Raw genomic sequence first — 26,918 nt, 5'->3', positions numbered from 1 at the left:
CCCGACTCGTAGTCATCATCGCTGTACTGCGACGGGGACTTCTGGTGGCAGTGCTTGCCAGGGGAGCCCTCGTCACTGTCATCATCACCGCTGCTCTGCCGGCTCCGGCAGCCGCTCCGGGGCTGGGACAGAGCCGGGCAGCGCCTCCTCTCCCCAGGCACCTGCTGCAGCTCAGCCTTGTGTCGTTTGCTGCTGTGCTCTTGACAGGAGTTACCCCCGTCCTCTTTTTTACTGCTGCTTCCCTCCTCAGCAGACAGGGATTTCCTCTGGGACTCCTGGGAGCATCGCTTTTTCTTCTGGAAATGGCTGCAGTCTTCAGACAGTTCAGGTTTCAGTGCCCGGTCTGACTCGGTTGAAAGGGAGGATTTACCTTTTTTGTGCCTGTGCCTTTTCCGTTTCTTGGGTTTCTCTTCCCCCAGTTCAGCTTTTCGGGCCTTCTCCTCAGCTTCCTCCTTGTGTTTGCGTTTGTGTCTGCTGGACTTTTTGTGCTTCTTTTTCTTTTTGTGTTTATGGGACCTTCCAGATTTACTCTTCCCCGTTATACTCTTACTGCTGTCCTCCCCCTCTCCTTTACCCATGCTCCCCAGACTGGACTCCTGCTTGCTCTGGGATTTGTTTTCCATTTTCTGAGCAGAACTGTTCACTACACTTTCAGTCTCCTTGGCTTTGCTGGCCTCACCAGGTTCTGTGCTCTGAGTGTTGTCTTTACAAAGCCCCCCTGGATCCTTGGATTTCTCTGCCCCTTTCCCTTTTGCATCCTTGTTACGGGAGAGCTTGAAGTCAAAGTACAGGGGGTTGCAGCTGTAGGACACAGAGGGCTCAGCTTTGGTGAAGATGAGCAGCTCTGAAGGCCACTGCAGTGTCGTGCTCTCATCCTTACTCAGAACAGGAAAAAAAGGTCCCGTGGGGTGCTTTGGTCCCTCAGAGCCATCTCTGCAGCCCGAGGCAGGAGGAGGAGCTTCTTTAGCAGTGTCTGGCTCGGGGGGATTGCTCTCTGGAAGGTGCTTGCTCTCCTGTGTATTTTCATTCTCTGGGATGTCTTTTCGTTCTGTTTTGCCCTGCTGGGCTGAAGTTTCAGTAGTACTCTGCTCCTTCTGCTGCCCTGTGCTCTCGGCAGCCTTTTCCATGTGCTTGCTGGGTTTGGGTTTGGGGGAACCTCCCTTTTTCACTTCGTGCGCGTTTTTTTTGTTCACATTTTCCGCTTCCGTTTGCTCAGTAGCCTTCATGAAAAGCAGGAATTGAAAGTTGGGCTTTACTTTACAGTGGGCTGGGGGGATGTAGTGGTAATATTCTGGTTCCACAGCTGTTGGTCCATCTTCTCGCCTCATCTTCTTCAGTTTAGATAAGGTGCTGGCCAGAGCCCCGCTGTCCTTGTCATGCTGGTCATTGTCCTCCCCCTTGCCATCAGAATTATTGGTGCCTTCACCCTCCCCAGATTTCTGCAGGCTGCCACCCTCTGAGGACCCCCTCTCATCACCTTTTGCCCCATCTGCAGAACTGGACTCGTCCACATGGTCCTTGAAAACAGAAGCGATGGTCTCCAGCTTCACTGGGGTCTTCTTGGCAAAGGAAAAGGACACCCCGATCTTCTGCAGCGGAGTTCCCAGAGAGCTCTTAATGCCAAAGCTGATGGCCTGTGCCCCCTGTGATGTCTGGCCTGGCATCACAGTGCCTTGCCCAGTGTTCAGGAAGCCTCTGTCCGTGGTCATCTCTGTGCCCTGGCCGGAGCTCGTCTGGACGAAGGAGCCACTGTTGGCTGCGGAGTCATCGTCATCTCCACCTTCCTCATCCACAGCCACCGTGGTGGTCCTGAACATGGGCCCACTTCCAGGAGCACTGGAACAGGGGAGAGAGAAAACACAGCTTACTGGTGTCTCTGTCCCTCTGCAGGAGGATCCACCCCTCAGTGGAGACAATCTTACACAGCTCAAGTGCCCTTGCACCCAGACACATACATTAAAATATCAATATAGAGCCACTCAAAGTTTTTAATAACAGTAAATTACTGAAGAAAATGTATTGCTGGATAAAGCAATCTGCATGATCAGTTCAGTGAATTCACTCCTACCAAAAGCACACCAGTGTGGAGCTTTGCCCTCAAAGCCTGTGCAGCATCCCAGCCCCTCAGACTCACCACTCAGGCTGCCTCCTCTGCTCTGCCAGCTCGTGCAGGCGCCGCAGGGCTTTCTCCTGCTTCCTCTCATCCTTCCGGGATCTCGACGAGACATTGCGAGCGAATTCCCTTTGCTTGAGATCTTTCAACCTCTGAGGCAAAAGAAAGCAGGGATGGATCAGATCAAAGCTGTTTGTGGTTTGTCCAAGAGCAACTCTTTGCTGTAGCACTGGAAATTGCGGTGTCAAGCCCCTCCCCAGGGACATTTCTTGAGCCAGGATAGAGCAACAGCATCTTAGCTCAACAAAGCCCATGGAGCACACTGCCATCCTCCCAGCAGCTGAAGGAAAAGACAACTGGTGGTCACTTTTGGCTATGACTTCAAGTTCTGTGTATATCCTTTTCCAATCAACACTACTGGTTTTCTTTAGCACGGACAACAAAGCTGATTTCAAAGCAACAAGCAAATTCTGGAAGGAAAAGGGGAAAAGAAGAAGGATTGTTTGCTTTGCTGCTCTTGCAGCGTGCAGATGTACTTGACAAACAGTGCATGACATGAGCCAAAAGCATGGGCCAAAGGACAGGAGGGATTAGCTGGTGCCAGAGCTACCCAGGAATGACATCTGACAAAAGCAATGTACCATTACATTGGAGAAGGAGCCAAAAATCCCATGCAAATGATTTCATAAGCAAACCCAGAGTACAACATACACCACAACCAGTTACTTGTTTTCCTGACAGTAGTTCTGAGAGGGTCAAGAAACAAATTGCTCTAAAGGCAGGAGGGTCTCTTGGGGTTGAATACTTTGGGGGGGCAGAAATACCAAGTTCCCCAGAAATCTTATCATGAGGGAGCAAACCCAATCCCAAGGAATTTCAAACATCCTAATAGTGCTGAGGAAGTCTAGGTAGCCAATTCTAATAGAAAATAAACATCCAAGACTTCAGAACATTTTGGAAAGTCCTTGTCACAGAACACTAGGAGAAGAGGCTGCTGGTTTTTCTTGGAATATATGTGGATATTCACAACATTTTTTTTAGAGTGCTCTATAGAAGTTTAAGTAACAGAAAGCAACAAAGACAGACCTCTACCATCCTAAAGGGACTCACTGTTTTTTTTAAGTGCACAATTCAAAACCCTTTCAAAGGGCCCAGTTCCAGAACGCATCCTGTACTCAGCTTTTGGAAAAAGTTTCATGTTTTTCAGGCATTTCATGCAGGGCCTGGGAGACTAACGAGACTCAGAGCAGGAGTCACTTTGGAACAATTCTTGTACAGGATGTACAAATCACTGGTGAATTCTAAATACTTCTGGCTGGCTGACTCTGCCTCTTTCCTGGAGCAGAGTCAGACTGCCACACACAGAAACAGTGGAGCTGGAAACCAACCCAAAGCTCAAATTAGAGGAATTAAGCTGGCCCAATGTAAAGAGAACATTGCTTTGTGCAAAAGGGAGAGATTGGACAAGACAGAGGATTCTCTTACCTAATTGTATTTACTAAATGTGGCTGATTGTTACCAAAATCAGAGGGGAGGACACACAAAAAAGATACAACTACAGACATCAGTAGAAAGAAACTCACTCTTGTGATCTGGACTCCCAAATTAGAAGGGTTTGCTTTCAATACATCAGCTGAAAACGTCACATCACAAAGAAAAAAAGAAAGTAAAAATATAACAAGAGTGGAAAAGAGGAAAAAAAACCAAAAAACCAACAAGCAAGCATGACTAGAGAGCTGTGGGGAGTGTGCCAGCTACTCTACAGAGCAGGGGCACGGGAGGAGCCAGGGTCTGCAGCAGGGACACACGGACACGCACGGACACAGCCATGATCCCACCTGGAACAGCAGAGCTACTTTCACCAGGACAAGTAAAGGGCTCAAGGGTTTTGTGGTGTATGTTAAATGTTGAGGAGGAAATTTTTTTCCAAGAGGAAGGAAAAAAATAATAAAATAGATGGACTGAGCAATGCTATCAGCTTTTTCATGCTGATTTTGAAAGTGTGTCTGAAATGCTCTGGGAAGTTACAGCCACCAACAGCTGACAAAACTATTTAATGGGGGCTGATGCCAAGTCTCGAGATCACTCACCCATTTGGAAAAAAGTATGACCCAGCTATTTCCACCAGACATGAACTGTGACCTTTTCCTCCCCAGAGCAAGGTGCAATGGTGCACTCAGAGCCCCCTGTGCCCCAGGCATGGTCCTGATCACCCCCCAGAACACAAAGTGGGCTCAGAGCTTTTGGGAACATGCAGCTGCCCCCAGGCTCTCCTGCCTCCATTACATGGCAATTTGAATGCAGACAGAATTAAATGCCCATTATTAAATGCTGACCTTTGTGTGTCTCTGCTCCCCCAAACCTCCCTCTCTCAGCACTTCAAATTTAGAGGTGTGAAGCAAATGAACTACCCCAAAGCACTGTAATCCAGTATATGCACCACAGCAACCCCCAGCTGCACCCAAACCTGGGCCCTTGAGGCTGACAAACCCCTGGCCCTGGTGTCAAGACTGCTGAGAATTTGGTACTTCTAAAATTGGGGAAGGGTTGGTCTGGTTTTCAAAGGACCAAGAGATCTCAAGGCTGAGTTTCTTTTTGTCACACAGGAGTCAGGAGGAAAAAGAATCTTGCTGGAGAAGTACAGGATAGAAAAGCTCACAAATGCACCGTGCCAGCTCCTTGGAAATGCAAAATACTGAACAGAACATAGCTCAGCTTCTTAGACTGACCTAAACCAACAGATCTATAACCAGAAATGACTCCAGGTGTGCAAAAGACCTGGTTGGAGAGCATTACCTTCCCTTAATGCATCCTGGGGGAGGGAAAGGGGGGAAAACAGGAGCCCACACTGCTCATCTGTAAGAGCAACTTGCTGCAGGAATGAAAAATACCCAGAACTTTTCAAAATAACCTGTAACTCTCCCCTCACTGTTTCAAACATGTCACTGAGTCCAGGGATTCATCCCCTCAGAGTGGATAACCAGTTCACTACAGCCATGGCCACCCAGCTCCCCAGTCCTGACTGGGAAGGAGCAATCCAAAGACAATTTCACCAGGTAAAGGGGGCACAAGGAGCACTGAAATGCTGCTCACACACTTCCAGGTCTCAGCCTGCCCAGGAAATCATCTGAACTAAACAGATATTTAATAATTTCAACTAAACAGATATTTAAGCTCAGCTTACACTAAAGAAATTTCCATCTAATCCTGAGGAGAGTGTTATTCTAATCCCCCAAAAACCACTAAATGACTTTTTGGACCACACCATATGTGTGGGTGTGAGTGAGGCTGGAGGTGCATGGAACTGCCCCTTCCCCAGCACCACAGAGAAATTCCAACACAGATTTAACAGAGCCACTCAACCATCCTCAGGGAGCTTCTCCCCTCCACAAGGAGCCCTGGGAACTCATACTTTTGGGGTGAATCCTCCCTTTTAAAGTCCTCCCATTGTGCTCAGCAAGACAATGATTTTTTTCAACAGGATTAGAGCCAAACCTGTATTATATCAAACGCATGTTTTCATGTTATTACAAGATTTCATAATTAAAGGGCATTTTTTTCTCCCTGGGCAGTGTGTTTTCTGAGGAAACAGCAGTTTATCCAAGCAGCAACATCCTTTCCAACTGCAGGATCATGGGGACCATAAAGCCAAGGAATAATCTGCTGGTTTATTACTTCAGCTGTCACAAGGGCTACACTGCAGTGACCAGCAGTGACACAAATCACCAGCACTTACATAAAATTTCTCCACATTTCCACATGCTGTAGGCAGTAGTTCACTACCTCCAGCCTTCCTGGGCTCTATTAATAGCTGCCACCCCCCTCAGCTTTGGAACAAAGAATTGTATTTTAAGTTTCCAGCCTTGTTTCTAACAAAACTCCAAAACTGTCTCTGCATTTCCACAGGAGTGCAAATCGAGTTCCTAAAGAGCAGGTTTGGTATCAAATCTGCAGCTACCTCTGCTCTGCAGCACAGAGAGCCACAGTGCTGGATTATCTCCCAATCCCTGCGTGCCTCAGGAGAGGCCAAACTGGCAACCAACAGCACCTTCCAATTCTCACACATCAGCTTAAACCAGCTGCACCACAGCACTGCTGAAAAGCTCCTGAGAGCCCAACCCAGGCTCAGCAAAGGGGGGAAATCCAGAGGGGTGAGCGGGACTCAGGTACTGCTGCAGCAGGAAAATCACTGGATCATCATAGGATGTCCTAAGGATCATCCAGTCCCACCCCTGGCCCTGCACAGACACCCAACAATCCCACCCTGGGAGCGCTGTCCAAGCACTCCTGGAGCTCTGGCAGCCTCAGGGCCATGAGAAAACTCAGCACACCCCAGATTTTGCTGATGAGATGGTACCAGGTAAGACTTCCCTAGAACCCAGCTGGGGTGCAGAGCTTTAGAGGCTCAGGACCAACAGTAAATGGATTTTAGATTTTCTCCATTTAAGCTGACAAAGCCACACAGCATCACTGAACTGAGGCCCACTGAGACACATTCTTTGCCTAAAAGTGCAGAGCAGATAGAGCCCCTGGTATTCTCACAAGACAAAAGCACTGTCACCAGACCTGAAGATGTGAGACTTTCATGCCAAACCTCACACTGAGATGGGTCAAAGCAGATCCACCTCTGGGGCTCCAGGCAGGAGGCAGCACCCATGACATCAGAGCCCCCTCCTCCCTTGCCGTTGTTCTCATGTCTCTCTGCCAACCCACATTAAATAAAGTAATAATAATGTACTTTTCATTCTGTGCCAGCAGATTTCTTGCTTTCTGAACTTTTTGATGTCTGCTTGATTCTTTGCCCCAAAAGCTTTTGGGAGTGAATGACACCATGAAACAGAAGCTCAAAGGATGGGAACCTTGATCATTTTCCTAAGTGGGAACACAAGCCTGGCTTATCTTCGGTCATCAACATTCTTTGCACGCTTATAAATGAAGTGAAAAGAACAGAGGGGAAATGGCCTGCAAATGCTGCTTTATTTCATCTTAATTTCCTCCCTGGAAGAAATCAATATTTTTCTTAGCTGGGTTAAGAAAAATATAGAATGGGTTGGAAGGGATCTTAAAGCCCACCCAGTGCCACCCCTGCCATGGCAGGGACACCTTCCACTGTCCCAGGCTGCTCCAAACCCTGTCCAGCCTGGCCTGGGACACTGCCAGGGATGCAGGGGCAGCCCCAGCTGCTCTGGGCACCCTGTGCCAGGGCCTGCCCACCCTCACTGGGGAGAATTTCCTCATTGTCTCTAACCCAAACCTACTCCCTTTTCAGTTAAATCCATTCCTTTTTGTTTTATCACTCCATGCCCTTGTCCAAAGCCCCTCTCCAGTTCTCCTGCAGTGCCTTTACTGGTAACTGGTGGGTTTTCTGAGGACAAAGCATTTCTGGAGCAGAAGAACCTCTGCTGTAACACCAAGTACCTCAGGATCCCCTTCTCAGTCTTCTCCATTCAATCCGTGCTTGGAGGCCCAAGGTCTTAGAAATCTCAAGTCTCCCCAAAACACAAAGTTCAGGGGGTGCATTCAGAGTATTCCTCAACCCCAGCAGTGACTGTCTTGGTAATTTTATTGTGCTTGAACAGATCCCTCCCCCTCGGCATGAGAAGCAAAGGTGCAGCTAATTAGGGCACAAAGAGAACTGCACATCTCTACTTTCAGTTCTGAGTTCCACCCTCTTGCCCAAAGAACTTTATGGAATACACTCCCTTTGCCCTTTTACAAAGAGAATCTAGGCAGAATTAATCACCTGCACCTCCAAAACACCACATACTTGGGGAAAAAACAGCTACATAAAATCTGCATTTCAGTGCTGGTTTGTGTTCTCCCAGGGAACCTGGCACAGGTTCACTCAGAACACGTTTGTTTTTCACAGGCAAGGCAGAAAGGGAATGTTTTGATTCTGTTGGGTCAGTGACTCAGTAAACAGCTCGAGCCCTCAGCAGGCACACAAGCAGAACGAGGTGATGGTGGGAGATTCTCCAAGTTCTTGGATTGTTAAAAACCCCCACAGTAAAAGCTGACTGTAAATGCTACAGAACTTACACACAAGGTAATTCCAACCATAACTCTTGCAGGCTGCTTCAGGTGCTGGGCCCTGCACATCCAGGTTTATTTGACAGGAACACACAGACTGGGCACAACCCAGACAAGGGGCTCACACTCCTCTTCACACAAATCTAACACAAGGTCTTTATCTTAATGTCAAAATCCCAAAGCAAATAAGGAGCCCTCACAGGTGTAATGCCTTAAGGACACATTCCCACTGAGTCCAGAGTGTTCTAGGACTCTGGGAGCTCCCAAGGGTCAGGACATTGTGGCTCTGCAGGAAAGCAGCACAAAAATCACAGACTGGTTTGGCTTAGAAAAGATCTAAAGATCACTGTGTTCCACCCCCTGCCATGGGCAGGGACACCCTGCACTATCCCAAGTTGTTCCAAGTCCTGTCCAACCTGGCCCTGAACACTTCCAGGGATATACACTGGCTCCAGCTTCACCACCCAAGCTCCTTCTTAGCTGCAGAAGCTTTCTTTCTACATTTGCCACCTTCTGTCTGTTAATTATCATTAATTATTACTCTGTTGACTGTCAGGACTGGGCATCATCAGGAGTGGGGCCCTTCATAACCTACCAGGCCTTCAAGATGAAAATCCCAGAGGTAAAAAAACCACCATTAAAGAAAGAAATCAGCAGCAGTACAAGAAGTTGTGAGACCAGCCTTTTCCAGCTGCTCACTGCAGGGTGTGTGAGAGAACTGAGCCTATTGTCCCTCCTGCAGGGCCACCTGCACCCACTCCAGCTGCCTGCAGTCCCCTGAGAGGGACAGGCCATGTGCTGACCAGAGGGTGACTGCTCTTTAAAACAGCTGCACTTCTCATCAGGTATCAACCTAATTAAAACCAGCTCCAGAACAACACTGCACACTTCCAACACAACGCCTAAAACACGCCAGTGGTCTGGGAGAATAAATGCAAGGATCTTTTCCCAGGTAAGGAAATGCTGCCTTTTGGAGAAACTTGGTGTTGAGGTTGATTCAGATGTAGCCAAATAGTCTATGAAACCAGGACAGGCAGGAAGTAAAGAGAATAAACCTCCCCTTTAATTGTTTGGTGTTGACACAATTTTGGTGGGTCCAAAATTCGTCCCGTTGGGATCGATACACTTACCTATCATCCCTGTTGGGCAATAATCCCGAGTTCCTTCCTGGAATACAAGACAGTGTCTTTATAACTCGGGAGTGGAAAGGGATCTGAGGATGGAACATCTATTTACAGGGACAGCCTAATGCTTGCAGAGCCACAGAGGGATAACCAAACACTTCAACGTCAGCGGGATGTGGAACTAAAAATACTTAAAAGCAAAAATGCTGTGGAAACTGAGCCAAGAAAAAAGCAAAAACGAGCTCTGTTGCCTCAAAAATTACCACTGAGACAACAAAATCTTGCAGATGATGTATACCAAGCTGGGTTGCTGTAACTAAGATACTGTAATGGCCTTTCTTTCCAAGAAAGCCAACTGATGGCCTACTTTTGGGAAAAGTTCATGTTTTTCCTCAAAAACTTTAAGCTCACCTTTCTACAACCTCACCTTCTTGTCCGAATAGAAACTATAAAACATCAACGTGCAGCATATCAAAAGCACAGCTTGCTTTATTTTTTAACTATTTTAAAATTCAGGCTGGACTGCTTGGTGTGAGCCTCCCTGGAGCAGGAGGGAGCACAGCAGAGATAATGTTCCTTATGCAAATTCACTTCATTCTGTCTCGGGGGTTTCAAGTTCACTCCCTGAACGCTGACCCAGCAGGGTCACACACATTTCAGCCCGGCAAAGCTGGACAAGCAATTTTTTTCCCTAAGCAAAGCATGATTGCTTCTTTGTTTAAATCCCTCTGTAACTAGAAATTAATGCTGGGTGATGCAGCCAGAGTTTGGAGGCTCATTTTCTCCAAAGCCTGCCTGAAGTGACTGCAATAGATGGAATTATCCAAGAATATAATTCCTCTCAAAATAATCAGCAGTACCGAGCAACCTCCAAATTCTTTCTTCTGATGAGATAACCCCACCCTGTGTGCACACAAGACATTTTTCTCTCAGACCACTCCTGCTGTTGACTCCTTTTATTGCTTTCCATAGGTTGGTTTCCTCCTCCACAGCATCTCCAGCTGCTGGAAGAGCTCAGAGCCTGGCCAGGCTCATGTCAGTGCCCCATGAGCTCACGGAATCCCACGGTGTCAGCACACCAAGAATGTGACACAAACAGGTCCTGCCACCTCCCACATAAATGCAGGTCGCTGCACTTGGGTTTCAGCCAAACCAATGGAGACCTTCCAAGGAAGTTTGTCTGCTCTCAGGTGTCATGACTGAGCTTGGCCAAAACCATCCCTTTGCCCAATAACCAAGGGAATAAATGAATTTCTGCTCTTAATTCTACCAAACCACTCCTTTTCACAGAGCCCAGCTGTCCTGCCATGAGAATTCCTGACAAGACTCCCTTAGTTCAAAGCAGATTCTCTGTCCTATTCTACACTTAATACACACAAACAAAAATCATACTCTACAGCCACATTCTTGTTTTTAAGCTGTTTTCACTGCTATTTTGCAAGCTCTACAGCACATCCTCCTCGAGTTACCAGCATTTTGTTGATTGTGTTGTTAGAATTTATGACTAGGAACATCAAATCCCTCCTCTGAGCCCTTCCAGCCCTGGAGGAGCCCAACACTGCTATCTGCTGTGCAGTTACATCTCATTTAGCAGCTTAAATGGTCAAACAGATCAGGCTAACACAAGAACTTCCATTACTTACTGTGCAGCATGAAGCACCCTGCAGACACTACAGTACATCCCTAGCTTGGGAAAAAAGCCAGCTCCACTCTGAACCCACCTTCTCTTGAGAATTACAGAATTTGGGAAGTGCTCCTTTCTTAGGATTCCTTTGACACAGCCCTTTATTTCCTAGTCTGTTTTCAGTAACTCTACAGAACACAGACTCAGGTAGTAAAATCTGGGGAATCATCACTCCCCAGAGCTGTACTAATGCTAAAAGCAAGCTGGGAGCCATCCACCTCCACGTGTACTCTCCTCAGTTTTACACCAGCACAGTTTTATCCCTCAGTGTTATGGGTCTTTGAGAAATGGGGCTCCTTGATGCCACCCATGGAGTGGGGCTTGGGGTTCTTCTGTTGTTTTGTGTTCTTAAATGAATGATGGGCATAAAAATTTTACCCAGAGACATAAAACACCTATTCCAGGACCAGTAAGGAAAACAGATACACCAGGGAAACTCCAGGTATTAACCACAAACAAGACCAACACAATGAACAAAAAATGGATGAACTGTGCTGTCTACAACTGGTTACCTGCTTGTGAGCATGGTCATAGGAGTTTATGTGGTTGTCAAACTCTTGGTGCTTCTGATACTGCTTGTCACAGAGTTCACAGTAGAAGTTTGCTCTGAGGTCTTCCAAAGCCTTGGCAATGGCCTTTTCTTTATCAACATAATCCTGAAAAATTAACAAAATTTTGCTTCTGTTAAGTAGAACAAAGAACAGCCTAGAAGATGATGGGTTAGTCCTTTAAGGAAAAATAGTGCTTAATAAAAACTTAGTGTACATTGATTATATTTATTACAGGATCACTGAGGTTGGAAAACACCTCCAAAATCCTGGGTCCAACCTGTGCCCAATGCCCACCTTGTCCCCAGCCCAGTTTCTGAGTGCCACATCCAGGCCTTCCCTGGACACCCTCCAGGGATGGGCACTCCAACCCTCCCTGGGCAGCCCCTGCCAAGGCCTGACGCCCCTTTCCATGGGGAATTCCTGCTGTGCCCACCCTGAGTTGCCCTGGCCCAGCCTGAGGCCGTTCCCTCTGCTCCTGTCCCTGTTCCCTGGAGCACAGCCCGACCCCCCGGCAGGAGCTGTGCAGAGCCACAAGGGCCCCCTGAGCCTCCTTTGCTCCAGGCTGAGCCCCTTCCCAGCTCCCTCAGCCCCTCCTGGGGCTCCAGACCCCTCCCAGCTCCGTTCCCTGGCCCTGGACACGCTCCAGCCCCTCCAGGTCCTTCCTATCATGAGGTGCCCAAGACCGGACACAGCACTTGAGGCCTCTCAGCAGTGCCAGCTCAGGGGACTGTCACTGCCCTGGTCCTGCTGCCACCCCAGTCCTGGGACAGGTGCCATTGGCCTCTTGCCCACCTGGGCACACCTGGGCTCATGTCCAGCCTCTGCTGTCCAGCACCTCCAGGTCCTGTCCAGCTTTTCAGTCATTTTGCCCCCACCTGGAACCTCCCATGGGGTTGCTGTGACCCAAATGCAGGTCCCAGCACTTGGCCTTACTGAACCCAGCTTACCAAGCTGAGCAGCCTTTGCAAATACACAGGTGGGATTCCAGAACCTTGCAATGCTGCCAACCTCAGTGCTATCTGTTACCCACAATCACAGAATATTCTGTGCTGGAAGGGCCCCACAAGGACTGAACACCCCCTGGTCACAGCAGAAGTACCACTAAAAGAAGACTGCTTCAAACAAGGCCTGCAGGATTGATGGGGTGAGGCAGCTCTGCCTCAGGGGAGCCTCCTGGATTGTGTGTGCTCCAAGGAGAGGTTCAAAGCCTTGAGCTAACCCAGAGAGCATCACTGGCATCAAACCCAGGAGGATCCCCGCCTTGGGAGCAGAACCTTACGCCTCTAAACTGACACTGCTCCATTTTGACTGCTAAGAGATGTCTGCTTGATCTTGGCTTGGCTGCCTGAATTCAGGAGGGAGGAACATGGCTCTGGTTGGAATTACCCTTCAGAGCCTGCTGAGCCCAATCCAGTCAGTGAAATATTCCCAGGAGCAGAACTGCCCCTCAGGCTGGGCTCAGCACACTGCAGTGGGCACAGGGAGCTGCATTAAATGGGAGTGAGGGAGGGGAGACAGCCCTGGGGTGCTGACAGGGTCTTTCCCCTTCTACAACTGAACACCTGCACAGGTGGGAAACCAAACCTCAGGCAGAGATGAAGTGTCTCACCTGGCAACAGCCACATCCTTCCCTCTTTTGTTCCACGTTTTGAATATGCATTGAGCTCTGGCACTGGGGAAATCCCAGTCCCTCAGGTGGCTGCACTGCCTGGAAATCCAGGTGTGGAAGGAGCCTGTGCTGTCCCCAGGGCTGCTGCACACCTGGGGGACTCTGAGACACACCTGATGCTGGGACACAGCAACCTCAGGGTTAGGCAGCTGTTCCCTCTTGCCAGGCTGTATCAATTACAACCCCCCCAGCAGAATTAATAAAACATCACCACTCTTCACGAGCTCTCTGGGGAAGTTCTACCCTGAGGAGGTGGAAGATTTTACTCAAAATCAGCTACAAATGCTTCATCACAAAGCCCACTGTACTCACTGCAGCACTCCCCATATAACCATTGACCACGGGCATTTCAACTGGAATAAAGAGAAATTATATAAAAAAACAGCCTAACATTAGAGAAAAAGCACTTAAGGATCTTTTTTTCCATCTTCAATACAATCTCCTATGGGAGGCTTTCTTCCTCAGCAAGAGGAGGCAGCAAGCATTTAAGACAGAAAACTTTGAAAGGTTTTTCCTTTGAATTTCAGATCTTGTTCAAGGCAATATGGTTTATCTCCTAGTTACCACATCAAAATGGCATTAAAATAACATTACTGAGCGTGTTCTATATGATATAAAATTTATATTAAAAAATTCAACACCCAAGAAGAGGAAAAACATACCTAAAAATATTAGTGCTCATGTTTGGGATTGTTTTCAATTTCAAGCACTGTTCACTTATACATAAAAAAGGAAGCACCTTCCTGCTTCCATCTATTACCAGATGCCCTTGACAAGGGAAAAAAAAAAGAAAAACATCAACAAATCTGGAGTTTTGAGCCTGAGGCAGGTCCCCAGGAAGACAAGAAAGGAAAACAGAGCAGCGTGAGCTCCACAGAACACGGACGTTGAAAGTTCCTCTGAATCCCAGACAAGCTTCCTGTGCCATGTGTAGGTTTTTTTGAGCAAGCATCCTGTGGCTAAACAATGAAGCCCAGCCATTTGAGTGATCAGAATTTATACAAAAGAAAGGAATTAAAGCACACTTCTTGGCTGCAGAGCTATCTGAAATTCTCTGAGGCTCCCTGAATGGCTGATCAGGATGCACGGCCATCGGCACTTACATAATGGATTCCTGCGGAGCAGCAAAAAGTAATGGCTGTAGAGATTTTTCACAGATTAATACCAAAATGCAAGGGGATAAGGATGAACTGAGCTTATAAAAACCCACTGGAGCTGGGAGAGACTGCTACTGCTCCAGAGCTCCTGAAAAAACCTGTGCTGGATGAGGGCAGCAAGAGAAAAGAGTCTCAGAGCAACAGAGGTTGGGCTGTGTTTGGAAAGATGATTGTAAACCCCAAGAACTCCAAGATCACAAAATGGTTCTGCTTGGGAGGGGCCTTAAAGCTCACCCAGTCCCACTCCCTGGGCAGGGACACCTCCCACCAGACCAGGCTGCTCCAGCCCCATCCAACCTTCCCAGGGATGGGGAATCCACAGCCCCCCTGGGTACCCAAACACCTGCAGTTCACTCACCAAGCAAGTCAAGGTCTCAAGAAAAAAAAAAAAAAGGAAGAGGAGAGGAGGCTATAAATTTTCATAGCTGAACAAACTGCCTGAAGAATTAACTGTTCAACTGGGGAAATGGAATTTTAGATTTGCCGAGGTTATGTTTAATTTTAATGGCATTGAAACTACTTTCCCATTATTTCTCAAATAATTAAAATTTATGCAAGACTGACACTTCATTTGGATGGCTTGGGCTCTTCCTCAACCCTGGTACTCCCCAAATCTCTGGACAATTGAACAAGCAGGCTTTCCTCAGAGCTGATGGACTGCAGGGCTGGGAAGCACAAGAGTGGATTAAAGGATGAGCAGAGACCATGTCTCCACAGAGAACCTGGTTACAGCTAATCCAAAAATGCTCCTGCATGTCACGCTCAATCCCAACACCACAGCTCATTTTTATCAGCCCTTGGCTTACAAAATAACCCCAGAGGTTTTGTAAATCACATAGAAATACAGAATTTGTCTTTTTTTTAATGCTGCCTGAACAATTCTTCCAAAGAGCTCCAGCCCATCGATTTCTCCAAGCTGGAGCCATGTCCTACCTTTCCAAAGCAAGCAGGATTTATGCAATAACATCACAATGAACTGCTCACTCCTCAGTACAACACAAGAGCTCCTCCTCCAGCTGGTAACTGCCCCTCTACCACCTGCAGGTTTTGTCCTGACATGGAAGGCTCACTCGAAAAATCTGGCAGCCCTGGGTGGAGGGAAGGAATGTCCTGCTCACCCCAGGACTGCTCCCTCTAGAACAGGAGCAAAGCATGTGGAGAAAGCCCTGCTGCTGTCCTGGGGCTCCTCAGCAGCCAAGCAAACAGGAAGGTTGATGCCAGGACATGAAAAACCAATGTGTGAAAACATAAATCACTTCCACAATGACCAAACCCAAGAGCAGTGAATTCCTACCACCATCACTGCAGCAGAACCAGAAGAACTCAGCCCCATCAGAAGAGATGTTTTCCCAACCAGCCCACAGACACTGATGTTGATGTCCCTCTCCCTGTACCTTGTACTTCTGCCTCAGCTCCTCAGTGTCCTCCTTCTCCACCTCCAGCACTCGCCTCCGCTCTGTGGCATCCTCGGCGTAGTCCAGCTGTTGGAAAAAAACCAGAGAAGAGATGCAATTTGGGCCATAAATACATTGCACTATCAAATCTACCAGAAAGCACAACTTAACAACCTCAGCTGAAACAGAATCTATGCAAGTTTGTACTTTGCTTTCCCTGCTTTGTCACCCCAAGTGTAAAACAGGTTAATTAATCCCCCTGATGTGGAGGCCCAGGCAGGCCCATGACAGCTTTGGGGAGGGGAAATCTCAGAGCCCAGGGATTTTGGGGAGCATCCAGAGCCCAGAATTCAGGCTCACAGGGAAAAACAGAGGATGCATTTTGCAGACAAGGATGCATTTTGCACACAAATGTTTTCTTATTGCTCTGACTCAAGAGCAAGTTGTTCTTTGCCTTGGATGCACAAACTCTCACTGTAAATGTCTTTCCCACCCACTCCCCAGAAGCCCTGCAGGGGTGAGGGGAGCTCACCTCCATCTCCATCCGGCCCATTCCCATGACATCATACTTGACAACGATAGGGATGGGATCTGTCCTCCCTGGAAGAGGAACACACAGAGAGGGGTCAGCAGCAGCCCAGCACCACAGCTCACTGTACACATTGGGTTTGGGTGGTTAGAGATCTTGCCTTGGAGTGCAGAGACCAGAAAGCTACAGTGAACCAAACACGAGCCATTCTCACAGCTTACAGCCAACCTGAGCCCAGCTCCCAACGGCACCCAGGATGATAAATGCATTTTTCTGAACATTAACCGCTCATGTAAAAGCTTCTCATGGTTAATGTTCCCCCATGACCAGCCCTAGGGCAGGGCTGATAACAGAACCTGAGCCTTCTCCTCAAGGCTTCCACATCAGGCTCCTCATCTTCCCATAAGAGTGAAGAAGCTGCTAATCACATTTCACTGCTGCAGCTCATGAATAATCAATTAGAACTTCCCTGTAAGAGATGTGGAAGCCTCTCTCCCACAAGCTTTTGCCCTCCCCAGGAGCAAGGAATGCTGAGGAGAAGGATGGCACAGAAGCCAAACTTCCCCCATCCCAACCACCCAGCCTGGGCCAGGGGTGGGTCCCTGCTCCCCCAGCCCTGGAGCGATGCTCTGGCCCTGCTGTGTCACCTGTAAGCTGTGAAAAGGACTGGTTGCGAAGAAAATTGACTTTGAACTAATCAAACTATGCTGGAGATTTATTTTTTTTAAAAAACATATCTTTAATCCACTCATAACCAGCCAAACAAAGCAAAATGGGGCAGACAAGCACTTTACTACCACAGCTTTTTTTTTTTTTTTAATTATTATTATTTTGATTTTTTACATCACAACTGGCACTGGTGGTTGTGATGTAACCCACTGACAAAGTACTTACCTTTTCCAGTGCAAACCTTGAGTGAAAAAACAGAATGTTTACTTCCCTTATTATTGCTCTTGTTTGGTGTAAACAACTCTTTTGTTATACACACATACACAGGTATTATACCTTTGGGCTAAAAGATCGACACGTTGGAGTCATGCCGAAATATTCCACTGCCATCCACATGTGCAAAAGGTTAAAGTCTTTAAAACTGCCTCAGAAAACATGGATAGGTGTGAACTCTTTGCCAGCATCAGTCATAATTCCTGCCAAAAGCACAGCCCTAGAGGGGCTTTTGAACCTTAAAGTACAGACATGTGGTTTTATTCAGAAATAAATCCATTTAATGAATTGCTTTATGGTTTTGTTGATATGCCCAGGAATTTGATAGGCAGGTATCCATCAGGTCCAAAAGTAGTGATCACATTGATCTGAAATGGTTTGGACTGAGCTTTCCTTTGGATATTTAATGCTCATCTTTGACAAAGTTTCTCTTATGCCCAATGGTATAATACAGTAAGCAGTGACTGCAATTTTTAGCAAAAGGACCAAATTAAAGACAGGTTATAAAAATGACTTCCTAGGTGCAATATCACTTTCATAACGTCTCAGCCAGGGATTTACTGGTAAGTGGTGAACCCAAATGGAATGGCTGGCACCAAGTGCCAACAATTTATTGTTCAAATTTTTTTCAAGCTTTTTTCTTTTTCATTTTGATTTGGTTTTGGGTATTTTTGGTTCATTTTTGTTTTGTTTCTCCAGCAATTGAGATCTTTCGATGCAGCCTCATTGGCCTGGTAAACCCCTGTACACAAACAATGCATCAGTACTTTTGCCTTCTAAGGCAGTCAAAGTTTTTTGGGTTGGTTTTTTTTTAAATTCAAAATCTATTTGGAAATTGCAGTAGCAAGTGCTAGTGCCCATCGTGTTGGGGGGAAAAAAAATCAAGTTTGGACAGTATTAAAAATTTATGTTTAAACTGATTTTGGCAGTTCTAACACAAACAGAAACATCCCTTCTTAGCAATACCCTTTAATGAACAAGGATCAGACAAGTGTGCATAAAGAAAGGAAAGGAAAGGAAAATGAAAGACCAAGCAGAAGGATGATGGCTACAACAGAGAAAGTAAGCCTAACATTGGTGCACTGATGACAAAGGAGTAATTCAGTCTGAAAATAAAAAATTACCACTGCTAAGTTTACCATCACCACAACAAGTCCAGGATCATAACGCTGTAAAAAAGAAACACCATTTGTTAGGCAGAAACCATTAGGGGCAGAAAATAGGCCGTTTGGCAGGGAGGATGGGTTAAAAAAAATAACAGGAGGCTTCTTGCTCACCCCTCCACCCCATGACCGTGCTCTGCCCTGCAGAACCAGGAGCCATTGGAGCAGCTCTGACTCCTGCTGGGTGCTGGGAGAGCTCCTGATGACGGCCCCGCTCCGAGGAGGCTCTGAGGCACATGTAAGCAGGCAATTTAAAAGGGAAACAAATCAGGATCTTAAGGAATAACAAATATTCTGGGCCAAAAGGAACTCTGCTTGCAGGAAAGAGGAGAATATTCCATGCAAAAAGCGATGCCTCTGTTTTAAACTGAACCATCATTTCATTATGAAGGGAACCTCATGTGTGACATCCAGGTGACAAGTGGCATATCCAGGCCTGTAGCACAGCTATGGCAGCAGTGCCAACCCCACAGGGATGCCCCTGGAGCCAGCTGGGCAGCAGGGCCTGCTGCTGGGCACTGGGGTGACCTCGCTCCATGTCCAAGGAAAGCCACAATGGTGAAGGGACAGGGACAGGCCCAGGGCCACCCCTTGCCCCTTGGCTGCCAGGTGGGACATGGGGAGCAGCCAAAGGGGGAAATGGGACTCTCCAAGCTCAGCTCATGACTTCTCCTTTGAAGGAACTTCCTTGAGGAAAGTTTATCCTACTGCTGGCCATGACAACAGGATCCTTCCCAGCAGGTAAATGTGGCTTGGACCTTGGGAGCCTCCCAGGCTTGGGGTCCCTGCTGAGCCTTTCCTGTACCAGCAGGCTTTGAAGAGAACATGAGCTTCCAAAGCCCAGAATTCCCACAGTCCCTGCCACTCAGCAGGGCTGCAAGCAGTGCCACATGCAGGGCTAATTCCCAGGGCAAATCCTGCTGGGTCCCTGTCCCAGCCCCCTGCACCTCGTGACTTTTATTTTCTTTTTGAGGCAGGTCACAAACTCCTTCACAGACTGGTCACTGCACACCCCAAAGCAGAGAGGGTTATTGCACAAAACACTTCCACACACAGGGAAAACCTCATGGAGAGGACAAAGCAGAAACCTCCAGCAGGATAGAAAAAAATAAACAGCTCACACAAAAGTCACACCTTAGAAAACCCAGTCTCAAAGGAAATTAGGTTAGTAATGATTCCCTGCACTCAGAAATGAAATGAGATTCCCAAACTGACCTGCTGTACCTGTTTTGCTTTCCTCTCCCCAAGAAGTGGGAAAACCTTTCTCCCAGCTTGTGAAAAATTGCTCAGACCCAAACAAACCCTGACAGCCCAGCGCCCTGCAGTGGCAGGGAGCACGTGGCCAGGCAGGCTTCTCCAGATTCCCTTCTTTTTAACTGCATAAAGCTATTGGATATGAGCAAATACTTCCCCCCTGGTGCTATAAATGAATAATCTTGGGAAAATTCATCCTAAGGCTTTGGTATCAGACACAGGTCAGGCTGCATATGGAGGACTGTGGGTTCAGGGCCATGCTCTGGCTCTGGATGTGGCAAGGATGCTACTCTGCCCTCTGGAATGGGAATATCCCAGCTGGAGCTGCCATCTGAGCCTGCCTGGAAATGCCAGCATTGTCAACACCAGCCCATGTTTTATCCTGTTTTTAACAAGTCAAAGCAGAAAACAGTTTTCATCAGATTTGCAGATTCAGAGGAACTCCTCCCTCCAAAAACAGCATCATGGCAACAGAATCTCAGAATGGTCTGGGTTGGGAGGGAACTTAAAAACCAGTTCCTCCATGACAGGGACACCCTCCACTAACCCAGGCTGCTCCAAGCCCCGTCCAACCTGGCCTTGGACACTGCCAGGGATGCAGGGGCAGCCCCAGCTGCTCTGGGCACCCTGTGCCAGGGCCCCATCACAATCACAGGGAAGAGTTTCCTCCCAATATCCAATGTAAATTGATCCTTTATTTAATTTATAACATCTACTTCTTGTCCTATCCCAACAGATAAATTTCTCCATTAAAGAGGCATTCAGATATAACAGGATGAAAAAAAGTACCCCAAGAATTCTATGTGAACATAATTCAATCAAATCTCTTCCACTCTGTCCCCTTGCACAGTGTGTAAGCAGCACAGATGTAACACAAGAACTGCAATCCTGTTTGTTTTGTTGACATCCTCATAGAAATTCCCCCCAGGTACAAGCTTTGTAGGATCCAATCCTAGAGGAGTGATTGATATCACACTTGTCACTGAAGGAGAATTTCATAAACTCAGCATCTCCAGAGGACACAGACAACAGCATCTGATCTTGTTGGACATGGAAGATTTCTCCTTATTTGTTATCTTTATGCTGCAACTGAAACCCACAGTGAGACACAACCTTCCAGGGGCCTTCAGCTGCTCCTGGCAAGGGACTCTCACTCAGCTGTGTGCAGGGCAGGTTCACGACCACAGCACAGGGTGGATAAGGGCTGGTTTGTTCAGTCAGCACACACCCCACTGCAGGCTCTGCAAGGGAAACAGGTGCCTGGAGTCAGCAACCAACACCTGCAGGAATGGATCCACAGGGACAGGGCTCACCTTCAGCTGCACTGTCTGGGAAGAGGGAGACAGGGAGGAGTCCCTGTGCTCTTGAATGAGATGCATTTTTAAAGATGAGAATTTTGCAACACTCAACACTCCTGGGACTGTCTCAATACAGCAGGGGGGGCTGGCTCTGCTTCCAGGAAACAAGTGACAGGACAAGAGGGAACAGTCTCAAATTGTGCCAGGGAAGGTTTAGGTTGGTTACTGGGGAAAGTTCTTCCTTGAAGGGGTTGTCCAGCCTAGGCAGAACCTGCCCAGGGCAGTGGGGGAGTCCCCATCCCTGGAGGGATTTAAAAGCTGTGTAGATGTGGCACCTGGGGACAGGGGGTCGTGGTGGCCTTGGCAGCACTGGGCTCCCTAAGAGTCTATGAGAAACCAAGAGCTGTCCTGCGGAAAATTCAGACTCCTCATTCAGTACATCAAAAGGGGAGAGAGGAGAAAATCCACTCGTTTTCACTGATGCACAAGCCTGCGGTGCTCCTCACTGGCTAAAAGTGAGGCCATGTTATCAAACTCATTCCAACTGCTGCAAGAAGCAAATGAACAAACAAGGGCAAGCTTTAATCCCAGTCCCCTTTGGGAATTAGATTTGTGAGCTCATCCTGTTTGTGTCAGATTTCTGGAAGGGGTCAAAAGAATCAAGAGATTCAAACAAAGGTCCTTCATCCTTGGTAGCAAACAAAGTTTGAGAGGAGAGAGTGTTTTCCAAGAACACAGAAACTGCCCTGTCAATTTAATCCTTACTAAGCAGGGGAGAAATGATCAAAGTCAAGTTGTAAACATCCCAATCACATGGAAAACTTCCAGTGGGAGCTCAAAACTTTGCAGATACACAAACCAAGGGTGCCACACGAAAGCCAAGCTGAGGTTTGATACTGAGGCACTAAGCAGAGCTCCTTGAACTTTTGCAGGGGAAGGTATGTAGAGGAGTCTGGGTCCAAAACCATCCCTACCCCAAATGCTGGGCAATGGATTAAAGAGCAACAATGAAGGTGTTGGAGAAAAACCACAATTCCTGGTTGATTGAGGATAGGAATTCAAGGTAAGAGTTGCTGTCTGTGTTCATCTTGGTAAGTGGACAGGGCTGAAGGGTCTGCTGTGATTCAGGGCTGCACTGAGGAGAGAGGCAGGCTGAGCATGGCCACAGCCTCTCCCTTCCCCACACTCCTCTCTCCCAGTTTAATAAAACTGCTCTTCCACTGCACCAGCACGAAGGGCCAGAAGGCCTCGTGCCAAGCCAGGCAAAGGCAGTCTGCCACAACAAACACACGGCACTGAAAGCACAACGACTGCAGATTTCACTGGCCACACCCACTCAAGCAACACAAACTCACCACCTGTAATCAAGAGAAGGATCTTACACCTCCAAAAGCAAACAAGGGGGCAACTGCTTCCCCCAAAGGACACTGAGGCACTGAGCAAACTTCCTTTTCGGTCTGTGGTCTGCTGGGGTTAACACAGCAGTGAAGATGGGTATGATGACAGCAACCACAGCAGGCCAGGTTTCTCAAGCTGAATTCACATGAAAACATCACTCTAAAAACCACTGCCGTGATTTGTGTTGCAAACACAAGCATGGAAATGCTCCTCCATGCCAGGATTGGGGTTCCTGTGAGGACATGTGAAGATACAAGACGATAAGAGAGCAATCACAGCTATGTCTTGGGCAAGACTGCCAAACCAACCCATACCTAAGGAATAAAGGCACTGTTAAGCATTTTTATCCGTCTCTCCTGTGTTTTCCTGTATTTATTACAAAGCTCCAAGACTCAGAAAGAAATCTGACACCCCTGAGCCCCTCAGATGCTCATTGTTCCATGTTCACAGGCCTGACACCCATCCACCGTCTGCCTCCATGAGATCAGAGAAGCCAACAAATGGAAAACACATTCATATCTGAGCTGAAGCCATTTGGCGAGCAGGTGACAGCACCAGGATTCAAGACCTTGGAATTCAAACCCTGAGCTCATTTCTCCAAGCTGCAGCTGCCAAGCGATCACATTTGTGACTGATCTCAGTTGCTCGAGTGGTCAAAGCTGTTTATTGCTCCCCACAGCCTGAGGAACATCCAGCAAAGGCAGTGCCTGCAGCCACCTGGCAATGCCCTGAAATGGGGACTCAGATCTGGCTCCATCTCACAGCTGGGAGCACCCCAGGGGCTGCCAGGAGAGGACATCTCCTGCCTGAGCTTCACCCGCAGCTCTGAGCAGCTTCCAGCACATGTCAGACACTTCTGCTCTTCCACCCTGCTCAGCCCTTGGACCAAGAGGGAATGTTTTCCCTTTTCTGAACAGATTTGGGGAGGAATGTGCCAAAGAACTGCACCATAGTGATGCTGAGGGGGGAAGTGCTGACTATATTTATCCTCACAGAATTTGCAAGTCAGAGCACAAATCCACTTGTGCTTTTTCTTTTAATTGAAAACCATGCAACAAAAATACAGCTTGATGGAAGAACTGGATTTCAGCATTTGCTAACAAATTTTCTATACCTGACTTTGCTACCTAGCTGGATGTACTCATGAAAGGACAAAATAAACCCAAAGCACTTTCTATTAAGGGCTGCTCCCTGTATCACCAGGATGATTTATACAATCAGTGTGGGGTACACCTTGGTCAACAGGAACAGCACTGCCCTGACAGTCTGTGCAGGTTTATTGTTTCAGCCTGAGTGGAAGGGAACCAGGATGCAGGAAGGGTTCCCAGCCCTGCATGGCACTGCCAAGAGAGACACAGGCACAGCCCTGCCCTCTCCTCACAGCGTTACATCAGCAGAGCTGCTCCCCAGGGAGATGGAAACAGCTCTTCCAGAACAGTTACACTGAAATGATGCCAAAACTTGGCTAAAAACATAAGCAAACATGAAGGAAGTTATTACTAAATAGGCAGAGGAAGCAGGGGACTGAAGGTATTTCTTCAGGACCAAAGGCTACAGGGAAAGTTCCTGCCACTGCAAGGACCTGCCCCAAAAGGGACATCCCTGCCCCAAACAGAACCACCTGCTGCTTCTATTTCCTGAGTACTGGAGATAATCCAAGTCCCAGCACAGACCAGCAGCCACCCACCTTGAGACTCCTTTTGGTTTCACTCTGAGCATTTTCATGACAATAACCAAGTACTGAATGAGCTGCCTGAGCCCTTGAGGAGCAAACACAGGAATTCCAGAGCTGCACTGAGCCCCCCACACTACCTGAGCTGTTTGATTCACAGCTGAGACACTGGGGAGCAGCTCTGCCATGACAAATCCTGTGATTCCTGTTGCCATAGCAAAGTACTACATTGGGATTCACCTCTCAGAGATACCACAAAAGATCAGGAGAATCTTGGTCTTGGGAATACTGTGGAAATACACAGTAAATCAATGCCTTAAAACATATCAAATTAATCATACTGGACACAGTTTGTGGTGTAGGGGAACTTGTAACTGCTTCTATACTGGTGATAGGGCTGTTTTTAAAGGGTCAAGGCTGCAATCAGGCAAGAATGTTTACAACAGAGAACTTCAGAGAGGCAAATCTGTGTTGAATCCAGTTGTTACCCAGACTGGCTAAGGATGAGCTGGACCTGTCCACCAGAGCTGGTCAATCCTTCCTCAGAGCCCCCTCCATATGGCCAGTAAACTTCAAACCTTCCTCCTGCCCTCTCCAAACCCTCCCTGCAGAACTGCCCACCCTCCCCAAGCCTTGCTATGACCCAGGAAGCAGCAGGACAACCTACTCAGCTTCCCCTGGTCTAATTAAATGAGATTAAACTATTGGTTTCAGTCTTGCAGATATACCTCTAGAGTACTATTACTTCATATTAAACACACAAGCCCAGAAGGAAAAAAATAATCCAAAAGTTTTCAGCACAATTATTTTTTTCAAACAAGACTTGTCAAAAAAGTTGACAGGGAAAAGGCAAAGAGCTTATAAAAATATTTTCAAATGTACTATTCTAATTATCCCACTTCTGCACGTCAGTCTCCTGGCTTTTCATAATACTACTTTAACTTAATGGGAAATACTCATTCCAAGAGAAATCATTAGAGTGTGGCTGAATTCAGATTTCCCTCAGCCCTCTCATTCCTCTCCTGACTTATGTAACTCCTAATTTATTCACAATCCTTGGGCTCATTTAGCACAGGACTTCACACGAAGGTCAGGCAATGCTTTTAACTGATCTTTTGCTGGTTTCATTTCTCCAGGAGACACAAAATTCTGGATTATCAACTACAGGCATTTCCCCAAAGATAAGACAGGCTACAATCACCATTTTCTCACTTGTCAGAGCACAACCATCCCATATCTCTATGGAAAAGTGGTTCCCTAAGCCATATTTTCCAAATTAAAAAATATCCCCTTCAAATGGCAACCCCCTCTCCTGCTTTTTCATATTCACTGGCTGTTAGCAAGCTGAAGCACCATTTCCAAATATAACACAAGTTATTTGTGGGAAAAAAATGATGAAAAACATCAGGGAAAGCGATGAGCTGAAGGATGACTCTGCTGAATTCCTTAGGAGTATCTCTGAAGCAGGACTGGCGTGGCCAGAGCTGACAGCACTGTCCCTGCCTCGTGCTGCACTCAGCACACAGCCCAAATTCAGTGAAAGATGCAGATGTTCAGTGAAAGATACAGATATTTCAGCCAGAACCCAGCTGGTAACAGCCACATCACTCAGGGCATGGGCTCTGTGCTTCCCTACCCAAGGGCTCAGCTTTTCTCAGTAACAAGATTTACACCACAAGGCAGCTGCCCCAGGGGGTACAAATCTGCAATTTTCCTGAGAATGAGCCATGGTGTACCACACCAGGAGATTTTTACCACCAGCAATTTGCCAAGTGTAGATTTTAGGCTGCTGCAGGTACCACCCAGAGACAGCTCAGCACTCTCACCACAGGATTCCATCCCCCAGTGGGTGGTCAGGATGAAGGAACCATCACAGGCTAAAGTCCTGCAGTGTGAGCTTCTTGCGAACAACATCACAAGACTACAAGAAAGAAACATTTCTGCCTAGCAACTGTAACACAGCATCACTTTGGGATTCAACAGAACTAAAGAGGGAGCCCCAACTCAGAAGAAGATCTAGAATTAAAAGCAACATAACAAAACTCAGCACACTGAACTCATCCAGTTCCTTTTAAGCTGAAGTGCACAGAAAGTAGTTGAATGCAGTATCAATTCCATACACGCAACCCCAAATTTTTGAGAGTTTGATATAAGGATCTTCTGCAGGAGGTCAGAACCACAGCCACAGCTCAAGGCTGCTTGAAGGGGTTCTGTTTCTGCTGCACCTCCTCACCACAGGGTGTGTAAGACTTTAGCTCAAGCAGTGTCAAGCAGGAAGAGTTTAACAGGAACACACCTACATCTCCTCTTTAGAAACCTCTCCTGGTCTTTCCTGAACAAGGGAGTGTGGAAGATGGGAAGAACTTCTGTTCTGCTCCTCCCTTCTCACTGCACATCAAATGTCTCTTCAAGCTCTTAGAATAAGATTAAAACTGGATGCAAATGTTTCCTTCCTGACATTTTGTATTTGGATTTTTGGGCCAATCTAGGATTCATGTAGAAAGGTCACTGGATGATGAATTAAACACTCCCAACACAATCATCACCAATGCCACAGGCTCTGGCTGCTGAGAACTCAGAGGAGAAAAGCTGGAGCAGCAGCAGCCTCCCTTCTACATCCTCTGCCTGCCCAGACCTCTGGAGAAGTTGGCTGGCAGGCGGACAGGGACACTTCTCCCTTCCAAAAGGGTTGAAATTGCTGCACATGCTCCAAAGCCTGCATTAGGAAGGCTTCAGCACTGAACTGGGTTAAAGTGGTGGGCTATTGTCACTCTGTGTTCCTGTGACCATGCAGGAGGCACAGGAAAGCCCTCAGAGCCCACATCCACGATTTGCTCCCAACCAGCAGAGCTCCAATGATGTGTGAGAGACCTGGAACAGCTCCAGAGGGAGGCACAGGGGGAACATCTAAATCTGGACAAGACTCAAAGTGCAAATTCC

The 26,918-nt window shown here is 47.4% G+C and overlaps 1 protein-coding gene across 1 annotated transcript in view; it reads right to left on the bottom strand.

Annotated features, from left to right (window-relative positions):
• The window catches only part of GPATCH8 (G-patch domain containing 8), a 37,822-nt gene that overhangs the window by 1,783 nt on the left and 9,121 nt on the right, over window positions 1–26,918 (bottom strand). The window contains exons 3-7 of the mRNA XM_031063632.1: window positions 16,255–16,322; window positions 15,723–15,809; window positions 11,464–11,607; window positions 2,135–2,265; window positions 3–1,836 (exon numbers count right to left, since the gene is read on the bottom strand). Coding sequence (XP_030919492.1) covers window positions 3–1,836; window positions 2,135–2,265; window positions 11,464–11,607; window positions 15,723–15,809; window positions 16,255–16,281 — 2,223 coding nt within the window. The 5' untranslated portion in view covers window positions 16,282–16,322. The remainder of the gene's footprint in view (window positions 1–2; window positions 1,837–2,134; window positions 2,266–11,463; window positions 11,608–15,722; window positions 15,810–16,254; window positions 16,323–26,918) is intronic.

Source organism: Geospiza fortis, unplaced genomic scaffold (genome assembly GCF_000277835.1).
Source record: "Geospiza fortis unplaced genomic scaffold, GeoFor_1.0 scaffold373, whole genome shotgun sequence".
NCBI lineage: Eukaryota > Metazoa > Chordata > Aves > Passeriformes > Thraupidae > Geospiza > Geospiza fortis.
The sequence above is the reverse complement of the archived record's forward strand: the minus strand, read 5'-3'. Positions and strand labels throughout refer to the sequence as shown.